This window comes from Hemicordylus capensis, chromosome 6, assembly GCF_027244095.1.
Source record: "Hemicordylus capensis ecotype Gifberg chromosome 6, rHemCap1.1.pri, whole genome shotgun sequence".
In the NCBI taxonomy this organism is placed as follows: Eukaryota; Metazoa; Chordata; class Lepidosauria; order Squamata; family Cordylidae; genus Hemicordylus; species Hemicordylus capensis.
The window spans coordinates 122,122,955-122,143,740 of NC_069662.1; the positions used below are offsets into that span (position 1 = coordinate 122,122,955).

The following is a 20,786-nucleotide window of genomic DNA, read 5'->3' on the forward strand; positions in this document are numbered from 1 at the left end:
ATATGTTACCAAAGGAAGTGCAAAGCTGAGGAATATGGACTGAGGAGCTGGGTGGGCATGGGTTGTGTAGTAGGGATGTGCACGAATCGATTCAGCACATTCAGTATGGATGTGCCAAATTGCTTCGGCATGGCCTGCTGAATCATTTTGGCAGGGGCGGGGAGTGGCACCTTTAAGCTACAGTAAAGCAGGTCCTTACCTGCTCCTCTGCTGCCCCATCGCTTTTCCAGGCACAACGCTACACCATTCAGAAGTGTGCGTGAGGCAGCGGGGCTTCACCCAACACCCTGGTCAGATGCACACTGCTGCTGCGCATGTGCATGGACTTCTGAGCAGTGCAGTGCCACTCCCAGAAAAGAGCAGGGCAGGGGAGGAGCAGGTAAGGACTTGCTTTACTCCTGCTTAAAGGTACCGCTTCCCGCCCCACAGAAACATTAGTGCACATCCCTATTGTGTTGATATGCACTGTGTGTACAGAATGTGTACAGCAAGTACAAATGGGTTTAAGCAGCTATATTTCTAAATTCTGAATGTTAATTGTTACATCCATTTGATTTATTATAATTAACTGAAAAGGCACCATGGTCATATATTCTTATCTTTCTACAGTCTTGCCACTGTGTGGAATAATGTGACATTTTTAATAAAAGAGTGTGATAGCTTCAGAAACTGATCTATAAAACCCAGAGGTGGCAAAAATTAACATTTACGTGACCATTTGATCTAATTTCTTTTTCTGACCCCCATTGCCTTCCAGTCTATTCTGTACATGAGGCTATGTGCCCCAACATATAACGCTGCTGTGAACATTATTGGGACATTCCTTTTCTTTTCTTTTTTTAAACTATTGGCCTTAACTGTAATATCTCCAATTGAATTATCATGGCTAAGGTTAGTCTCTCTCTATTACATTTGCCTTTTAACCTGAACTAGAGAGAAAGACAATGAACAGTACTAAGCTGAACATCAGGGGCTTTTGGCATATGACTTGGCTTATGAATTGTGAACTGGACTTTTACCATACGGAATAAAACAAGTAGAGAGCACATGATTACTTTCTTAAAACAACTGATCATCATTTTATTTATGAAATCAAAAAATTTAAAACCTCCTTGAACAGTGTCAAATTTCATAGTTTGAGAAAATGCCTCTTTGAGAAAATATCCTTAAGATTGTGATGAGAGAACTCAACAGAATAACCCGTTCTAGAGGTATACTTCGCTCTGGAATACAGTACTACATGTATTGATCTTGAATGCAGGCAAGTGTAATTCTCCTGCTCTAACACATCACATCCAAGCAAATTCAGAAGAACAGCTCTCCCCCTGCCCACAGAGTTCCAGTACAGCAGTGCTTGTGAGGGCTAGAGCACAGCATAGCGTAGTGGCTAGAGTGTTGGACTAGGACCGAGAAGACCCGGGTCCGAATCCCCATTCAACCATGAAACTCATTGGATGACTCTGGGCCAGTCATGTATCTCTCAGCCTAACCTACCTCACAGAGTTGTTGTGAGGATAAAAATAACCACGAACACCGCTCTGAGTTCCTCTGAGGAAGAGTGGGGTACAAGTGTAAAAATAAATAAATAAAATAAAATTTGAAACCATGCTGGGAGTTGCGAGTTGCTACTAGATGTTCATTTTAGAGCAGAGAAATAGCAGGTGGGGGAAGCGTTAAGCACACACCCCAACAAGCCACTCCTGCTGCACTCCTACTCTTCCTTTCAGAAGTGTTTCCTCGCATTTCTGTTTAAAAAATGGCCAAAGTACCATTACCCCATATTGTGTGTACTGTCTACTTCTGTTCCTGGTTGTGTAAGATGAGGACAGATGGTTGCTGCTACTGAAAAGCTGCTGTTTTAAACAGCTGGTGTCCTGCACTCTAGCAGCAGAGCTGCACATGGGGCAATGTTAGAATCCAAAGGCCAGCACACAAGGACTCCTGGTTCTGTTGCTCAGCCCAGCTGAACCTTCTGTGCTAATACATCATCAAACTGTACCAGCACTAGACCAAAGGCCTGTACTGTGCAAACAAGGAGTAGGGAGGGGTTTGGTGCACTCATGAACAGCCCTTAAGGACGACTAAAGCATCGCTGACTCTCTAGTGCTGGCACAACGATGTTCCTTTATGGTAACAAGGCATGAGGGAGGGAGAAGGCTCAAAAAGCACATTTCCCAAAGAACATAGTAGGGCTGTTCTCATGATTATTATTAGGGTAGGAGAAGACTCCTAACCTAATTCGGGGGTGGAGTGTGCTCCTAATATTTGATCATGCGTTAGATAAATGCAAGGCTGGAGGCAGGGAGCTTGCTCGCCTGTCAAACTTGGGCTGGGTAGGATGAACATATCCTACCCAGATTCCGTCCCAAACTATGGAACGAGGTAGGAGGAAAACCCTTCCCACCCAGCTGGGACTTGACAGATGAGCAAGTTCTCTGCCTTCAACCTTGCTTTTATCTAACACACAAAGTATCAGGAGCATGCCCAGATCCCAAATTAGGGTAGGAGTCTTCTCCTACCCTAATAAAAATCGTGAGAACAGCCCTAGTGTTTGTGAACATAATGCAAATGGGATGTCAGCATATTGCTTCTGCAGTTCTTGGCAAATCCATGCCCGTACACGGTGCTGCTCCCTATGCCAACCTGAATGGGAGAGTGGTCACTAAAATATTTGGAAGACTGCACAAGCTTAAGAGGTATTCTAACTTCTGACCCATATTCATGCATAACATTGTCCTGGCTTACAACCAAAACCGCCCTATTTGTTACCATAGTGTGCTGCTATTTGTTGCTGCTGCTACAGGAAGCTATCAGCTGCTGGAGAATCCAAAACCAGACCACAATTTTCGGATCAGATTGTTATAACTGCTCTCATCATAGGAGTGCTATGTTTGCTGCATTATCATTATGCGGCCTGAGATCCAGCCTCTGGAAGACCAGGCCAGCCTACTAATTCTGTATCCCAGAGAATTAAATTGTTTTTGGTGAAATTCCATCATCGAATGGTCAGCATTGTCATTGTTAAAACTAAGTTTTTATTGACACTAATTAGGAAGATTAGCAGTTCTGGATTCATATGGATTACCAGGTCCAACTTTTAAATACTGCAGTTTTCAAGCACTCATTTGAATTAGCCCTTTTCTCTCACACTGGAGAAAATGTCTATTCTAAGACGATGCCTGCTCCAACACGTGTGCATTTAAGGATGCTGGCTTCAGTATGATTATTAGTCAATGCAAATCTAAAACTCATATGATGAAACTACTAGTATTTATTTAATCTGATGATAGCAACAACAGCAACAATACTAATGGCTGGTAGCAACAACAGCAGCAGCTATCAAATAATAGCAACAATAACAGTTATCAAATGTAGCTTCTAAATGAGTTCTGAACCTAGAATGGTTCCTTTTTGAAGAGTGCATAATGGAAGCAAATGGACTAATATGTTAAGGACAAAACTGTCAACAAATATTCACTCTATGCAGACCCGGAATTTCTTAGCAGAGTACTAGAGTCCATTAATCACATTCAAATCTTCTCCATGGGCAGATATTGCATTGTATTTGCATCAAATTACGCTCATAATTTTCTTCTTCTGCTCCTACTGTGATTATTTTTATACTGCTTTTCAACAAAAGTTCTCTTCTAACACTGTTACATTTCTTAGGACATACAAAAACAAAAATCATGTTCATGCAAAAATATTTTTTCAGACAATTCAGACAGCAGTGGTCTCCGTTACTGACATTGACATCTGCACTGTCTGAGGATCAAAGGAGCTATCCCAGCATGCATTGCACCTCATTATATCATCAGCTGTCCCTTGATTGGCCATGAAGGGGCAGGAGGCAGGACCAGCCCTACTGAAGGCTTTGCAAGCAAAGGATCATAGAGTGTGCTTTGCAGAGTGGCACATTCACAGATGCCCGCCCCTGTTGCCAAAGCACTTTATTACAATCATGGCTATTACTTCCCGAGACCTGCTACCAAAGGCTAATGCACCCAGACAGCCAAAGCATCATGGTAGGAGCACTCACTTTTCATCCTATTTGGGTAAAGAGCAGGGTAGAGGATCTGAGTTACCCAGATTTGAGTGAGAGATTAACATGAACACCTAGGTATACTGCCTTCCACCCTCTTTTTATGAGTGTGTGAATGGGCTCATTGGCGACAGTTGAATTCAGTGGGTTTCAGCATGTTTAACTCTCTGTTGGGCTGTGGCCATGGAGTACTGTAGGGGTCAGATCAACAATTCTTCATTATTTTTCTAAATACAACAATAATTAAAAACACATTATCTTCCTTTTCTTATTGATTTAAGTGATCTCTGTTGAGAGGTAATATGACATGGCTCAAAACATAGGAAGCAGTCTTCTACCGAGTCAGACCATTGGTTTACCTAAGTCAGTATTGACTGGCAGTGGCTTTTCCAAGGTTTCAGATGGGAGCCTTTCCCAACCCTGCCTGGAGATGCCAGGGATTGAACCGGGGACCTTCTGCATGCCAAGCAGATGCTCTGAGCTACAGCCCCATCCTCAAAGGTGGCATACATGGGTCTCCTCCTATCTAGGCACTGACCACACCAAGATCTGCCCAGCTTCAGCAAGGTGGCTGTATCATGTGCACTTAGACCATGCTCTAGGACCCAAACAAAAACAGGTGTCTAGAAAACACACACACACACACACACACACACACACGTACGTTGTTTTCAAAGTTGATCATGATGACCAAGTACGCAAAGAAACCACCAACTTATGTTTAGAATGGACAAGATATTCCTGACATTTGAAACATCTGTTGCTGAGCCACCAGTAACGTCTGGCCGCTGACTGGCTAGCTGAAAAATACAAGCTGAAACATCTGTGTGACAGATAATCATCTACAGCTACATGAGTCACTGATGTAGGGCCATCTGTAAAACATTCCATATGCCAGTTGCTCGGCATCAGGTGGGTTACCCTTAAAAGGGAATCCAAGAGAGAATGAGATCCAGACTGCAGCCCAGTTAGGAAACATATTTATTTCCTCACTGCACTCCTTCTGCCTGCTTTCAAGTTCAAAGTGGGGATTTCGTTCCCTTTTTGTGATGCATTATAGCACTATTCCTGCAGACCTGATAAGGCAGATGTTGCAACCCTCATGTGACATCTGCAGTAGTTCACATAAAGAGCACACTAATGGCAGCTTCAGCATCAAGAACTAAAAAGGTACTAAAGGAATCATGAAGTTAACTTCTATAACACTAAATACACATTTACAGGTGCATATATAAATACATCAGCATTACTGTCGCAGTTTCAGAAATGTGACAGCCACAACCCTGTGGGGTTTCCAAGATCTTGTTTGTGGATTAGTGGTGAAGTTCAGAAGATGGTCCAATCTGCATCCCAAGTTAAATTAAAAAGCAACATTTGAGCTTCCCCAAGTGTAACTGAGTACTTCCTTCCCATGATGCTGCTACAGGATGCTTCCAGCTCCAGATCAGAATTTGGGGGAGAAAACATATGGCTGTTGGTGGGGAAAAACAACTGGAGTTCAACCCTGTTTTTGTGGGAGGGAGAGCTGGAAGTAGGAATGCATTTATTCTTCTCTTAGCAGCTGCAAAAAACTGTGAGAGTGGCAGTCCTTCCAGAATCAAAGACAGCACAAGGGGCGGGAGGAGACCTATCAGAAACAGGGTTGTATTTTACCAAATAAGCAACCTGAACTATAGGGGTGAAGCAAATGGATAATGTTTAGGCAAGTGGGAAGTCAGCTTGAATTGGGAACAGAAGCGGAGAGGGGCTAAAACTAGGTTGCAGCGCAGCAGAAACAGGGCACTTTCTAGTGCAACCTGCAACGAGGTCAGGATGTATCTCTGGAGTGTGCTTCCACACTTCCTGTGTCATGACACCACAGTCCCTACACTGACAGCAGGGTGCCATTCCTATTTCCCATGCCTTGTTTCAAATTTAATCAATGTGATATAGTGCTATGATGTCGTATATTCGGCGTAAAGAAGTTGCTGGTTTTTTCGGGTTGTTAGTTTCCACAAGACTGCTCTTCTGGCTGTTTACGTTTTGAATGCATGCCTGAACGGAAGCATTTTGCCGCTGTTGAGCGCAGGGGCGTATCTAGGGTAGGGCAGGCAGGGCATGTGCCCCAGGCGCCGCTTGAAGGGGGGCGCCTTTTTTAAAAATTAATTTAAAAAAAAAAAGGCTGACAAAAACAAAATAGCGACATCTGGTTGAGCGGCTAATCTGGAAAGTGCCCTGCCCAGAGCTTCAAAGGGCAAAATGGCTCATTTCTACATTCAGTGAAGTAGTCAATCAAGGCAGCAAGGCTGGCTTTTTGCACGAGGGGAAAAAACCAGAATCCCAGCTGCTTTCCTTGCAGTAGATGTGTATTGAGTTGCTGCACCAACATGCTACCTATCCTTTGAAGGGGCTATAGGTATTGAAACAGGAGCACCGACATTTGGGATCTGTACTGGAGTGGCACTGCTGCCTGACTCCCTTGAGAAGTTAGTTAGCAGGGGGAGGCAGCCACCCAGTATGGACCAGACTGGTTCTTCTTACTAGCACCTCTATTGCTCAGGCTGGAGTGGCTGTGGGTAAGAAAGAGAGGAAGCAGCTGGCCCTGCCTGCAGGGATGCACACAGCCTTGGAGGCTTCAGGAGGAAACACAGAACATGGTATGGAAATTTGGACGGACAAAACTGGAGTTGGTGAGTAGCGGAAGACAGCCAGAACCTCCAGTTGCAGCGATTCCATGATGCAAAAGCACTTCCGTCACAGTATTCTCTCTAATTTTGTTCATCTGTGTGCAGAATGAGTTTTGTTCTGGGCAGCAGTATCAAGGCAGTGTGTGCACATGTGTATTCAGAATGGGGCCTTCCTGATTCAACCTGAGCGGGATCTACAATAAACTGAGTGGACATTAAAAACTTGTGCATGTACACACGTGCACACACCTTACAGGGAACACTGCTCCCTCAGGGCTGCTATTAGCCACAGAGCAGAAAACATTCAGGCAGTATCCAAGGAGCAATTGTTTTCAGCAGAAACCCTATCAGCGGGGGCGGGGGGGGAATTAACAAAACCCTCCCTTCTGTGCAGATCTTCTGCACAGATGGGTCTTGTAAAAGAAAAGAAAAAATAGAATTGATAAGGTATGAGCATCACATGTAGCTTGGCCCTTCAACTACTGCACTCTCAGTCAGGGTCTAGAATAAACTTGTTTCTAACTGTGCCAGGGCCAAATCAAACCACTGCTCCTGTGCCTTCAGCTGATATGCAGAGCAAGTCACTTGCCACCACCCCCCCCGATTTTCTTCCCCACTGCCCAGTGGGGCTCTTTCCACTGCAGGTCTTCCTCTTCACCACCCCTTCAGCCCCTCTCTCACCTGACTCGGTGGCTCGGTGGTATCTCGGTGGTATCTCCTCCATATCTGGCATTTTCAAAAGCCAAGGGGAAAGGAGCAGAAGAGAGCGTGAAGGAAGAGAAGAGAGTGCTGGGCTACTCTGCTCCACACTCTGTCTGTTCCGTTCCATTCCCCTTTGCCTTTTGAAAGTCCCAGAGGCAGGAGCAGGAGGAAAAGAGCAGTGGTGACAGCTGACACATTGCTGCTGAGAAAGGGGGAGGTAGTAGAAGAGTTGTATGGGATAGACCCCCACCAATCTGCCACCTAAGGTGGCTGCTTCACTTGGTCTTATCAGTAGGCTTGCCTGATCATTTTCATTCATGTTTCTTACAGGATGAAGTAGGGATTCCAGCCATTTTGACTACTGTGAGAACATAGCCAGGCAACGGTTCAGGACTATGATCCTGTGAGAGTGATGTCACAATGCTACTTATTCTGAATTAATCCACCATCTATTACCCAGCCAGCAGGAATCTAATAGTATCCCAAGAAACACTATATGTACACTATATGTACTAATATGTACACCACCCTGGGCTCCTTGGGAGAAGAACAGGATAGAAATATAAAATTAAAATAAAAAATAATAATGCATAATTATTTGAACAATCCATTTGAAATCAATATGCTTAAAAATCCTGAGCTTGGCTGGATCACACCCGTATAATTTTGACACTCAAAATAACACCTTCTATTGACTTCTTTATTTGGGGAGGATTTTATTTTATCTACCTTCCTACCTACCTGGACAGACACATTTATATTATGCCCTTCTATATAATGATCTGCAGTGGTTCAAAAATGTAAAACAGCAGAAATGTACAACAGATATTATGAAATAATATCACAGAGGCAAGGACATACTAAAATCAGTTAACAGACCCCAGACACTATCCGCTTTACCTCAGATGGGAGGGGGAAGCCTCCAATGATTATAGAGGCTTCTAGAGGAAGAAGATTATAGAGGCTTCTAAATATAGAGGATTATAGAGGCTTCTAAATATAAATTATTGGAGATTATAGAGGCTTAATATAATATAATATTAATATAAATTATATATAAATTAATATAAATTATTGAAGATTATAGAGGCTTCTAAATATAAATTATTGGAGGCTTCTAGAGGAAGCCTCCAATGATTATCTAAGTGTTGATGTGGGAGCAAGCATTCCTTCTGGTACCCTAGCTAGTTAAAACAATGAATGAAATGGAGTCCTTGATTGACACTCTAATTATTATTATTATTACTTGTTTACACAGACAGACAGATGTTATTGACTGGTTTGTTTCATCCAGACATCGCAGTCAATAACATCTGTCTGTGTAAGCAAGTATTATTTCTTGTTTACACAGTCAGACAGGTGTTATTGACTGGTTTGTTTTATCCAGACATTGAGTCCTTCCCAAGGACATGGGATGGCTGAATTTTATTATCAATATCATTGTTTTTATTTATTATTATAGATATTGTCATAGAATATAGGCTGTTCCCAGTAAAGTTGCTTTTTGTAATTGGCTGATGGTGATTTCTGTGGCCCCTATGGTGTTGAAGTGCTTTTCAAGGTGTTTTGGAATTGCACCTAGGGCGCTAATTACTACTGGGATTATTTTGGTCTTCTTCTGCCACAGCCTTTCAATTTCAATGTGTGGATCTTTGTTTTTTATTATTAATTATTAATTACTATTATTTTATTTTATTTCTATACCACCCTTCCAAAAATGGCTCAGGGTAGTTTACACAGAGAAATAATAAATAAATAAGATGGATCCCTGTCCCTGAAGGGCTCACAATCTAAAAAAACATAAGATAGACACCAGCAACAGTCACTGGAGGTAGTGTGCTGGCGGTGGATAGGGCCAGTTACTCTCCCCCTGCTAAATAAAGAGAATCACCACATTAAAAGGTGCCTCTTTGCCAAGTTAGCAGGGACAAAAACAATTTATTATTTTTAAAATGGTACTCAACTTTAAAAGGGATGGGGGCTGCCTATGGACTCTTAATCAAAAAGGCAATACTTTAACAGGGACCCTGTAGCCATGTTTCAGCTAATGACTAGATTAAAGTTGTACAAATTGCTCTTCTCAAATTCTGTATATTTGCACTGTTATTCAAATGGAGAAAGCTAGTTAACGAGCAGCTTCCAATACATGGAACCTGAATTACTTCATTTCTTTTGTTTGCAGGAAATTAAATTGCAAGGAATATTTATAAGCCAAAGTAAACAGTGGCGGCAGCAGAGGAAGCATTTTGAGAAATTAAATCCAGTCAAAAAAGGGCTTCAAAGGCAGCCATACCTGCTTTACTCTACATGAAACTATGGTAAGTAAATAAACTTACTACAGAGCACAAGCTGTGTGTGTGTGTGTACACAAACACATATTTCATTTACAGCTACTCTTTTTATGTTTTCTTTCCCAAGTGTAAGCCTTCATAAAATCCATAATTTCCTGAGACCATTTAAATGCAAGGCTGCACAGGCTTTCGAAAGAACAAAGCACTTGGAGGGTACTACAAGCAGGAGCAGCATAAAGGACATTGCAGAGATGAGTCTGCAAACTAATCCAAAAAGCATGACAGAAATTCCAAAGGGACAAAATTTATACTAGTCAGTTTCACTAAAACCAATATTATGCACAAATCTCTCCACGTAGTTCACCACTTGTAGCAGTAAGCAGCCATTTGCCTATCCAACAAAAACACTGTTTTCTGTTTCAACCTCAATAAAAACCTTTCAAAGAAACTACCCCATTAACCAAGAACTACTAATGGTTTCTCAAGATAATCATGTAGACAGCCATAGTAAAACAAAGGTGGATAAAATACTTGGTTACCTAATGACCAGATCCCAAGCTCTGTCTTTTATGGATCCCAAACCAGTGGAGCAGAAACAGCCATTTACTGGCTGACATCCTGACTAAAGCTACTAGAGAACATAAGAACAGGCCTGCTGGATCAGGCCCAAGGCCTATCTAGTCCTGTTTCCTAGAGCATCCTGTTTCCAACACATACAGTACCTCTGAGGTACAGTACCACAGACAAGAGATGAGGGCTCACACTCTCTCCTGCTGTTGCTTCCTTGCAACTAGTATTTAGAGACATCTTGTGTCTGAGGCTGGAGGTGGCCAATAGCCATCAGACTAATTGCCATTCATAGACCTGTCCTCCATGAATTTAGAGATAGTCCTATTGACATTTAGTAGTCCTTAAGAGCACAGGTCGTATGGCTCTCCAGATGTTGCTGAACTACAACTTCCATTATCCTCAGCTGTAATAAATAGTGGCTGGAGCTGATGGGAGTTGTACTTCAGCAACACATGGAGAGCCACACATTGCCCAGCCCTGCTTTAGAGTAATTCCTGAGTAGGACCACTAAGTAGTTTAGCTTGGATGTCAGTCACTGGCAATATAATTTATAATTTATTTAATTGTACTTCATTTTGTCCACATCGGGGCATTTCTAGATTATGAGGGTAGCTGTGCAGCCCTTGCAACAGGCAATGTAGCCAGACTGCCTCTGCTGCTATCTTTAGGCCTCTCCTGGACATGCAAAGACATCTTGTAATGAGTTGACCATAGATTTATCTAGGTGAGCATTGTCTCCAATAGACTGATTTGGATGGACGTTGGCCCAAACAAGATTAAGATGTGAATGCACCATGAGTATGTGTGTCACCACACCCCAAGCACACCATTCTTTAATTATGTGCGGATGCAGTTCATTTGAATAATTCCCCTATACATTCTCCAAATATTACATGTATGTGTTACTTTAAAACCCTACCTGGTTATGCTGGTCTAGGACCATAATAAAGATGATTCATTGATTGCCCTACCTGGAACCTTCTGCACACCATGCTCTACCACTAAGCTATAGTCCTTCCCCTCCTTTTGCCAGCCTTGGAGTCCTTAATGCTGTAATGCTTCTCAATACCAGCTGCAGCGGAGCAACCGTGTCGGCATGCCCTCACCTCTTGCCTGTGGGCTCCCCAGAGACATTTGGTGGCCCACTGAGTGAAATAGGATGCTGGACTAGATAGACCTTGGGCCTGATCCAGCAGTGCTGTTCTTATGACACCGAGTTCCAGATTTCCTAAAAGCAAACATTCCCTGCTCTTTGCCAGGCAAACTGCTTTAGCTGCTGCAGCATGGACCACAATTTGTATGGCAAACTATTTGTGTCGTGACACATTTAAATCAAGATTCACTGGAATGGCCTGTGAGTGACTCAGGATTGAGAGCAGTTTCTGATCGCAGTTCTGCCAGGTTACTCTTTTGTCAGTGCTGCAGAGGATAGAACTTTTGAAGGCCATGGGAGGTCACAGCCTCTTGCTGTGCTTGTCCATCCTGGATTTTTGCTCTCAAAAGCTTTAACAACAAATTATTATAGTATTATCAAGGGACACTGCTGAACCAATTGTGTGCTTCACTGGGGCTTGGAATGATATATCCTTTCAGGAACTGGCCCTACAGTGCTTGATGAAGCTGCATTTGGATATCACATTCCCAATCCTCTCAAATACAGTTTGGAGGATTAGGAACAAGCCAGATCTAAAATGAATATTTATAATATTCCTCAGTATTGAGAGAGCATGGAAGAACAGTCGCTGTTCCACAGTGTTACGCAATATAAAGAAGACTGAAACGGATAATCTGGAAACTGTAACACAGTGTTTAAAAAAAGGAAGACTAAAAATAGTAAGAGTAAACTTTTAGAAGTAACCCAATAGGGACACCTTATCATAGACATACACTTTCTTGGGTGACTCATTCTCTGATCAAATATAACCAATAGTGGCTATTAAGTAATGGACACACAGAGCACTTTGACTGACAGCTCTTCTGGAGCTGATGGCTTATCTGTCTCACAGTGTAACTCAGGCAGTGCCAGATCGACCCTGCACTGCAGGGCTCTAACACATGTAGTGATGCCACTGCACAAGATGGTAGTACCGATCCTATTTATTCTTGCACATCACACCCAATTTCCATTATTTCCATGGAAGTTGAATTCAACATGTACACTGCCATCTTGCACGATTGGCATGCCACTGTCTTCAGTCAGGCCTGGCACTACCTGTGTTACGCTATGGGACGTGTAAGCCAATGAGTTAGGTGCCTGTGATCATTCCTAACCATCACACCACTGGTTTCTTGCTTTTTAAAACAAGAAATATTATTATTGTTGTTGTTGGTATGAGCCAATATATCTAATTAACAACCTAGAACCAGGCAAATTAGCAACCTAGAACAAAGATATTAATATAAATCTCTCTGATTGGCACCAACAGGAGTTTTCTTCTCAGGGATGGGAAACAATCTGGATCAGAACTGTGGTGGGGCAATAGGTTAGAGGCCCCCCCTCCCCCACCCGCCATGCTGTGATCTCCAGCAGAGCGGGGGAGGAAGGCAGCAACTACTGCTATAGAAATATAAGTGCATCAGCTGTAATGAAATGCTTGATGTAATGGTGCTTAGGAAAAGCAATTCATTTTAGCTTCAGCCAGTGTGTGCAATCTGCAAATAATAAAACTGTTCTACCTTTCAGGGCTGTTCTCATATGGATTACCAAAATACCTTATGCAAAACACTCTGAGCCCCAAAGCATCTTTTAAACATTAAGAATGGTTATTAAAAGCAGATTTTCACATTTTAATGTATATTACAGTTTATCTCACAATATGAGATAAACGATGGTTTGTTCCATCGTGATACAATTCAGAAAATATATGGTATTATTAACTACAATCCTGAAGACACTAATTGTTTTTCAAGGCTCACCAAAAGATCAGCTATCTTGCTTCTCTTCCTCTAAACTGAATGGTTTTAGATAAGCACCAATAGCCTGATGTGCAAGGAGTGTGTAGAAATAGCATCTTTTATGTTATTTGCAGAGACAGTTAACAGGAGTCAAAACAGTAAGCGTTTTGTTGTAGAGTCCGTCTTTTGGTACCTATGACAATTAGTTTAACTGGAGTTGCCAGACATCCTATCCTTTTTATTGGGTGGAATGGAGTTCTAAAAATTGTGATCAAAGGACTCTACAAGGAAACAAGCTGTCATCTAGACAGAAGTATATTAAATCTGGCAACAGCAAAGACTATCTTTAAAAGGAAAGCCCAGTTCAGGTTTCCACACATTCATTTTTCAAAAGCAAGGGCAAGACTCTCCACTGACTTCTGGATGAGATGTCAAAATTTGCATTTCAGCTAGAATGTTTTGAGAAGGTCAATGTATTGCATCCCATAGGTATAAATGTCAAACTCCAATGAGAAGGTATACTGTTTCCCACATCAAAAACATGATCTCTGACAAATGACAGAAGAAACCATGGGGGATCTTCTCTTGATAAAAGGAAATAGGCACACTCCTTGGTCCAACTGGTTTTTTCCCTTTATTTTAATAGTAGAAACAATTCAGAAAAATCTTTACCTTTGCCCTGTGTTAGCTTTTGCTAGTTATCACTCCAATCACTATTTTGGCTTATAGCTAGAATATATTGACCTTATCAAATAAAAGAATGTGGTTGATTCATGTAGTTTTGTAGGGCTGAAAACTCCAGAGCTGATCTACAAGATGACATTTTTTTCCAAAGTCTTTACATGACTTCACTAATTAGTCATAGTTTTTTCAATACAGTTTAATTTTACACAAATGGATCGTCATGATCATGAGAGCAGCCAAGACTGCCCATTCTTGTCTAGAGAGTACCTTTCTTTCAGAGCTGGCTATGGGAGCTAGTTTTTAGCAGTCATTACTATTTGCACTTCATAGATCAAGGGTGGGCAATCTTGGCGCTCCAGCTGTTGTTGAACAACAACTCCCATCATCCCCAGCAACAATAAATTGTGACTGGGGATGATAGGATTTGTAGATCAACAACAGGTGGAGGGCCAAGATTGCTCACCCTTGACATAGATGGAGACTGAGGCCCAATTCACATGACTGGTCGTAGTACGGTAGTGATTTGGACACCATATCCTTCATTTAAAGATTTTTTTGGTGCAATTAAAATTGACCAAGCCATGAAAGCATCTCAAGGATTTTTCTCACAGTGAGTGGAAATATTCAAGCCTGAGACCCACTTTCAATCTTACTACACACAGGACAGTGAGAAGCTTACAAAAGTCAGAAACTTGCAAAAATTAGAAGGATTACTCCAGGGACTTCCAAAATGAAAATCAATACAAGGGGGTAAAGATAGTAGAGCCTGACTAAGAGGGATGTGGAAAAACTGGACAAATATTCAGAACACATTCTGAAGTTGTCAAGTGGAGAACTGTATAGCCCCTTGATTGTGCTAGATGGAGGTCCCATTGTTAATACTGAATAGGATTACTCAAGAGCAAATGATTTGTGCACTACAATATAAATTCTCTCTCAAAATAGGTATTGATGGAATTTTTTAAGAATATGAAATACAGATAAGAAAAATATTTCCACAATGGCAACACTGGCCAGAAGCCCAGGTTCAACAAAGGGCCAATGACCAACCCCCAAGGTCCTGATAAAAATAAAAATAAAATGGTGTGCCACTGACAGCACTCTGAGTTACTGGTGCTACCAGAGTAAGCCTCCCCCAGACCATTGTGGAGTTTCACCTTAGTGTTCGTGGAAGCCTGGATTCCTGGAATGCTCTTTAGCAGCTGTGCTGAAGATACCCATCAGCTTTGTTAACCTTTAATGTAATGTGCTTATCTCCAGCACTTCATCATAAGATGCACTGATGGGGGAAAGTGCATTGCATTATTGGTATACAAAGATGGTAGAAACCAGTGTTTCCTTTAACAGGGATTCCCAGATGTTGTTGACTAGTCCCCAAGTCCCCAAGAAAAAGCCACTGCAGCTGGGGATTCTGGGAGTTGTAGTCAACAACATCTGGGAATCCCTGTTAGAGCGATCACTGGTAGACACCAGTGCCCTATCGTACTGCTGGGTGGAGGGCACAACAGCATTGATTTGACCAAGGCTTACATGGACCTGGCACCAGTATTGCTTGATGTAGTTTTATGAAAAGGCTATGAAAAACTCTCTCTTAACATTTCATTGCAAATGAATTAGAATCCATCTTATTTAGTAACATGTATGTCTCACGTTTCCATTCAAAATAGAATCCTCAAAATGAGTTCTGAAGATCCAAACATACCAACAGGCTACCAACCAAAATGTGGCCCACTCCAACTATTCATAGCAGGTGACTGGGGCAAAATAAATCTATTTATGGGCTGGCTATAATACATGGTGGATAGATTAGGTTCAGCTTAGTGGATCTGATATACAACAAACAATAATGTACATGAAAGCTCAAGCAAAAATGCAATATGAAATTCTGGCTCTTCCTTTCTTTTTGTTTTGAGGCAAATCTGGAAGGAACCTGATCACTGTTTATTCTGGTGATCCTTGAAAAAAAAAAAAGCAGAGGTTCTGTCCTTTGACAAGTAATAAAAAGCTTGCTTTTGTTCAGACAAATCTGGGAAGGTGAAATATTTTGAAAACCTGGAAGCTTCAGGATGTACCTATGCCATCTTGATTAGACATATGGAATGCATAGTCAATGAAAAGCCAAGTGGAGTCCGAGTTGAGTAATCAAAACACCCAAGCTGAGAGAGGTTAACATGCAAGGATCAGCTCTGAACTTTGAAGTGCTCTAGTCTCAATTTTTCCTAATTAAGATGAGATTTAATAACCAAGCCACTGTACAAGCTATGTATTTAAACTCGAGGTTGTGTTTCTAATTTGGCTGGGAATCCTTAAGAGATTCCAAGACATCAGGATCCTATGAGAGAAGTTCCATAGTGAGTTGGGTTCACCTATGTACATGTTTGTTTATTTTTTAAAATTTCCACTCTGCATCCATTTATATGATTGCTGATCACAACTATTGCCATAAAGAGAGAAAAAAACTGCTGGCTTCTATGTGTCATGATTGTATGTAGGAGATCTGTAAACTGTCTAGGTAACTTGCTTACCTGTGAATGTGGTATATGCAGAAATATGCTTACCTGTGAATGTGGTATATGCAAAAGACAAAACAGTGTATAAAATACCCAGAAGAACAGTGGGCAAATCACTGAATTATTCACATATTTCAATAAGCCAGTGTGGTGTAGTGGTTAGAGTGCTGGACTAGGACCGGGGAGACCCGAGTTCAAATCCCCATTCAGCCATGAAACTAGCTGGGTGACTCTGGGCCAGTCACTTCTCTCTCAGCCTAACCTACTTCACAGGGTTGTTGTGAAAGAGAAACTCAAGTATGTAGTACACCGCTCCAGGCTCCTTGGAGGAAGAGCAGGATATAAATGTAATAATAATAATAATAATAATAATAATACTTTGGAAGCATACAAATTCCACCCTGGCAGTTGTCTTTATTCAAGTTAAATACTTTCCAACTCTCAAATTAGATTTAACTTCTATAGTCTGTATTTACATAAAACAATAGTGCCATTTTGTTCCGAATCTGTGAATTTTTTTGTTTTGGGTGATTTATTTTCTTCTGATGTTTATTTTTAATACTATTGTGCCAATTCCAACTTAAGTACTTAGTTGAAGAGGAAAGGTGTGATATTACATTTAAAAATAAATAAATAAACAAACAAACAAACAAATAAATAAACAAATAAATAAATAAGATTTCATGGGATAAATGCCAAATTGTCAGGGTTTAGCACTGTTTGGACAATGTATGTCCAGGATTAAAGTTACCATTTATTACATTTATAATTTCTTTAACCCAAATGTCTGCACCAAATATAGCGATCATTCTGCACATCCCTAAGTGGTATGGAACAGATATGCCCAGAGAGCTTATAATGTTCTCAGCGTTATACAGAATGCCTAAGGTGGTCTGTAGCTAATCTCAGGAGGTATGTGGCACGTCTCACAAGAGTTCCTGCAAGAGAGAGAGAAGGCACAAAGGAGGGCTCAGCAGTGGATGGAGAGCCAAAGAAAGAGCAGGCATAGTGGTGGCGATGGCCCAGGTTGGCTCCAACCTCTGGCCTCTGTTGCCCTGCTGAGTCTCCTTGTGAGGACGACGGCCAGGGCGCACTGAGGGCCATCCGTGCAGGACGGACTGGAAGCCCCAGCTCACCCGTCCTCCTTGTGAGAAGACTTGGCGGGGCATTGGGTGCTGGCGGTTGGAGCTGAGGGAGTGAGCAGCGACTGCTGCCGCCGTGCTGGAGGGTGGGGAGATCTCAGAGGTGAGGGGGCTGTGGGGGGCAAGGGGAGAGAGAGTGGGGTGGGGAGGTCTCTAGGTTGAGCGGGCTGTGGTGGGACGAGGGGGCTGTGGCGGAGTGTGTGAGGAGAGCAGCTAGCGTGCGGCAAAGGGTGGGTGGGAGCTAGACAGAAAAGCAAAGGCAGATCCTTTGCATGTGGGGCTGCTGGCAATGGAGCACACCAGACCAGCAGAAAATGGGCGGGGCAAGAAATAATGAAGGGAGAGGAAGGAAGGAAGAGGGGAAGAGAGAGGGGGTGGGTGGGAAGGTATCTGGGGTGAGGGAACTGTAGTGGAGGGCAAAGGAAGCAAGTAAGCACTAGAGCACAGATGCTCTGTGTTGTTTCGGCTAGTAAGAATTAAATTCTGTTCAATGCTGATAAGAATTAAACAAAGTCTATTTGACTAAGTAATAGTGGAAACTTTATAGTGACAGATTCTAGGAACCTATAATCTATAAACCTATAAAGTTCTAAAAAGGCCTATATTAACAAAGAAGCTGTTAGTAAATAATCTAGTTATACAATAGGATTTCACCTACCATTGAAACATTAGCTCATATCTTTCTATATTGTAACTTTTACAAAGATATCAGAACCAGTTTTATTTCTCCTGTGCTTATATCATGGGAATTGTGACAATCACCCCACCCCACCCGTCTCTCTCCCTCTCTCTCTCTACACACACACACACACCCCACACTTTTTATTCTAATACAACGTTAACTGAAAATATAGCGAAGTTTCTTGTGGCAGCTATTAGAACAAGGTCAGAGATACTGAATGAGGCCACGTTGTATTAAGTTCAGTTCAATTTTATATTGTATGTATTTTCTGGAATGTGTTGTACAATTTGATTGGATTAATGATCTTTTGTTTTCTTTTTATTTATTTTTGGTTTGATGTTTAAGTATTGTTATATGGTTAGCAGATTTGATTTGGATTTCAGTAATTTGATTTGGATTTCAGCAAAGATTTGATTTGGATTTGATTTGGATTTCAGATTTGATTTGGATTTCAGATTTGATTTGGATTTCAGCAAAGTAAATTTGATTTGGATTTCAGCAATATATAATGAAATATAGTATATAGCTTTGGAGCTGATCTTGACTGTAGTTTGGTAAACATTTTCAGCAGCACATCACACTGTAAATTGATGTACTAAGATTTTAAGCAGTTTTCTCAAATACAAATTATACACATACACATCACCATATCCTTGTGAATTAGGTTCTAAATTGCAAACTTACTTTGTTCATGTGGATTTGCTGCTGGTACTGCTTCTGTTTCTCCAGAAACTGCTGATGCTGTTGCTGAATTACCAATTGAGCCAAGGTGCTCTGAGGAAGTGGAGCGGACTGGGTTCGATTCAGTGGCCTGTGTCGAGGTAACTTATGTGCAACTCTTAGGCTGGGCGAGACTCTTTCTTTTGCTGCCAGTGGTGACTGTGGATGAAGAGGCACCCCACCTGCAAGCCAGGGACATGCCACTCTTTACACATGAGAGTCAATAAAACTAAGAGGTTTTCTTATGATGTTTTAGAAATATATTTTTTAAAATGGAGTCACATGGTGAATAGAGGAGCAGCAGTTTGTCGCCCCTGAGTATCCACTGGATACAGAATGCCCTTCTAAAATTTAGGATTTTTATTTTTAGAATAAAAACTGATAAAATGGAAATTAGCAGTGATAGCCATGTATATACGTTTCCCACCTCCAACAAATCAAGTGGTGTTTTTTTCTGGCAAATCATTGGGCTTAGAAATAAGAAAGCAGAACTGCTTTTACTTGCCAATGCCAGCACAACCACAATCATCATGGTGGGTCCCCCACTGCCCCCCTGTATTCAGGAGGTCTGAGAAAGCTGTACAGTTCAGGTACTGTCCTTCCCTTAAAAAATGAACAATATTCCTGTTTACTGTTATTGCGGATTACCTGTAGCAAGGAGCTTTTGCTGCCTCATTTGTTCCTTCAGTAACAAATGCTGGAGGAGAGCCTGATGGCTGCTGTTTGGCTTTCCCTCTAGGACAACAGGCTGAGGGGCAGAAGGTGAAGAAATGCTTCCCCTGTACTGTCCAGATAAAACTGCTCCCTGCCTGATGGACTGAGCATCACACTTCTGTTTTTCTTTGAATGACGACGAAGCCTGCATCAAGAAATCATAGTGATTTGTAAAAAAAAAATCTCCCCAAAGAACAAAGGCGGATACGTTGCCAATGAATTTGCTTGTATTTATGTAATTATTTTCATATTGCATTTTATATCTTTAAACATATTTATATATTTATATAGTGCTTTAGATAAAAAGATAGAAATGTAGCCTATAAGTTAAAGAAAGATCAAGAAATACTGCTATGATGCCACCATTTCCATAGCAAGAATGAATTCAGTGGAAGCCTAGACCTGAGAACCTAGATGTCAGCAAAAACTTACAAAACAGTAGCTGAGAGGCACAGCTTGAAAAAGATATGTTCTTAAGCCTGGCCACACCTTCCACTTCTCCTCTGCATTTTTCTCTCCTGGCCTTTTTTCACACAGCAGGCTTTACTGTGAGTTCTAAGTTGCCCCCAAAAACTGACACAAAAAGTTGATTTTTTTAGCCTGGATATAAATCGGGCTACACTCTAACACACAATGAAAAACCCGAATAGTGTGTGAAGTGCTCCTCAATAGCTCACAGGGACTTTGGGGTAAATCTGGCTGATATTTGAACACATGCCCTCCATTCCGGAGGAGATGCAAGCTAAAAGCCCTGTGTGGAAAACAACATGGCAACTTTCCTTCTAGCTCGGCAAATGTGTCTAAGGAACCTGGTTGGAGGAAATGGCCAGGGTGTCGGTAAAGACCAGAAGTGGCATGGGATGGGTTAAACAACCCTCCTCACACATGCCACACCTTGCAAGACATCTGGCCAGCAATCTCCCAAATCTGCCACCAAACATCTAGTTCAGCTCGTAAGGCTTTCTATTTTCCCCTTGTTGCTGAAAAGAGTAAGCAAAGAAAATGCTTGAATGAATCTAATGAGTGGCACTCAGGACCTATCTCAGTGTCTAGATTTGTCAGCTACATTTGTCTCAATGTCAACTACATTTCCTAAGGTCTTGGTGACCTGGATGCTGCTTGATGAGCATTCACAGACATAATGGAGGTCCTGGGACTAACCGTCCTT

The 20,786-nt window shown here is 41.7% G+C and overlaps 1 protein-coding gene across 34 annotated transcripts in view; it reads right to left on the reverse strand.

Annotated features, from left to right (window-relative positions):
- The window catches only part of HDAC9 (histone deacetylase 9), a 670,023-nt gene that overhangs the window by 292,592 nt on the left and 356,645 nt on the right, over positions 1 to 20,786 (reverse strand). For all 34 annotated transcript variants that reach the window (XR_008309711.1, XR_008309710.1, XR_008309709.1 and 31 more), the window contains 2 exons: positions 19,553 to 19,763; positions 18,869 to 19,086 (listed from right to left, as the gene is read on the reverse strand). Coding sequence is in view for 29 of the 34 variants with exons in the window: in XM_053261002.1 (XP_053116977.1) it covers positions 18,869 to 19,086; positions 19,553 to 19,763 (429 nt within the window). In the remaining 5 variants the exon portion in view is untranslated. The remainder of the gene's footprint in view (positions 1 to 18,868; positions 19,087 to 19,552; positions 19,764 to 20,786) is intronic.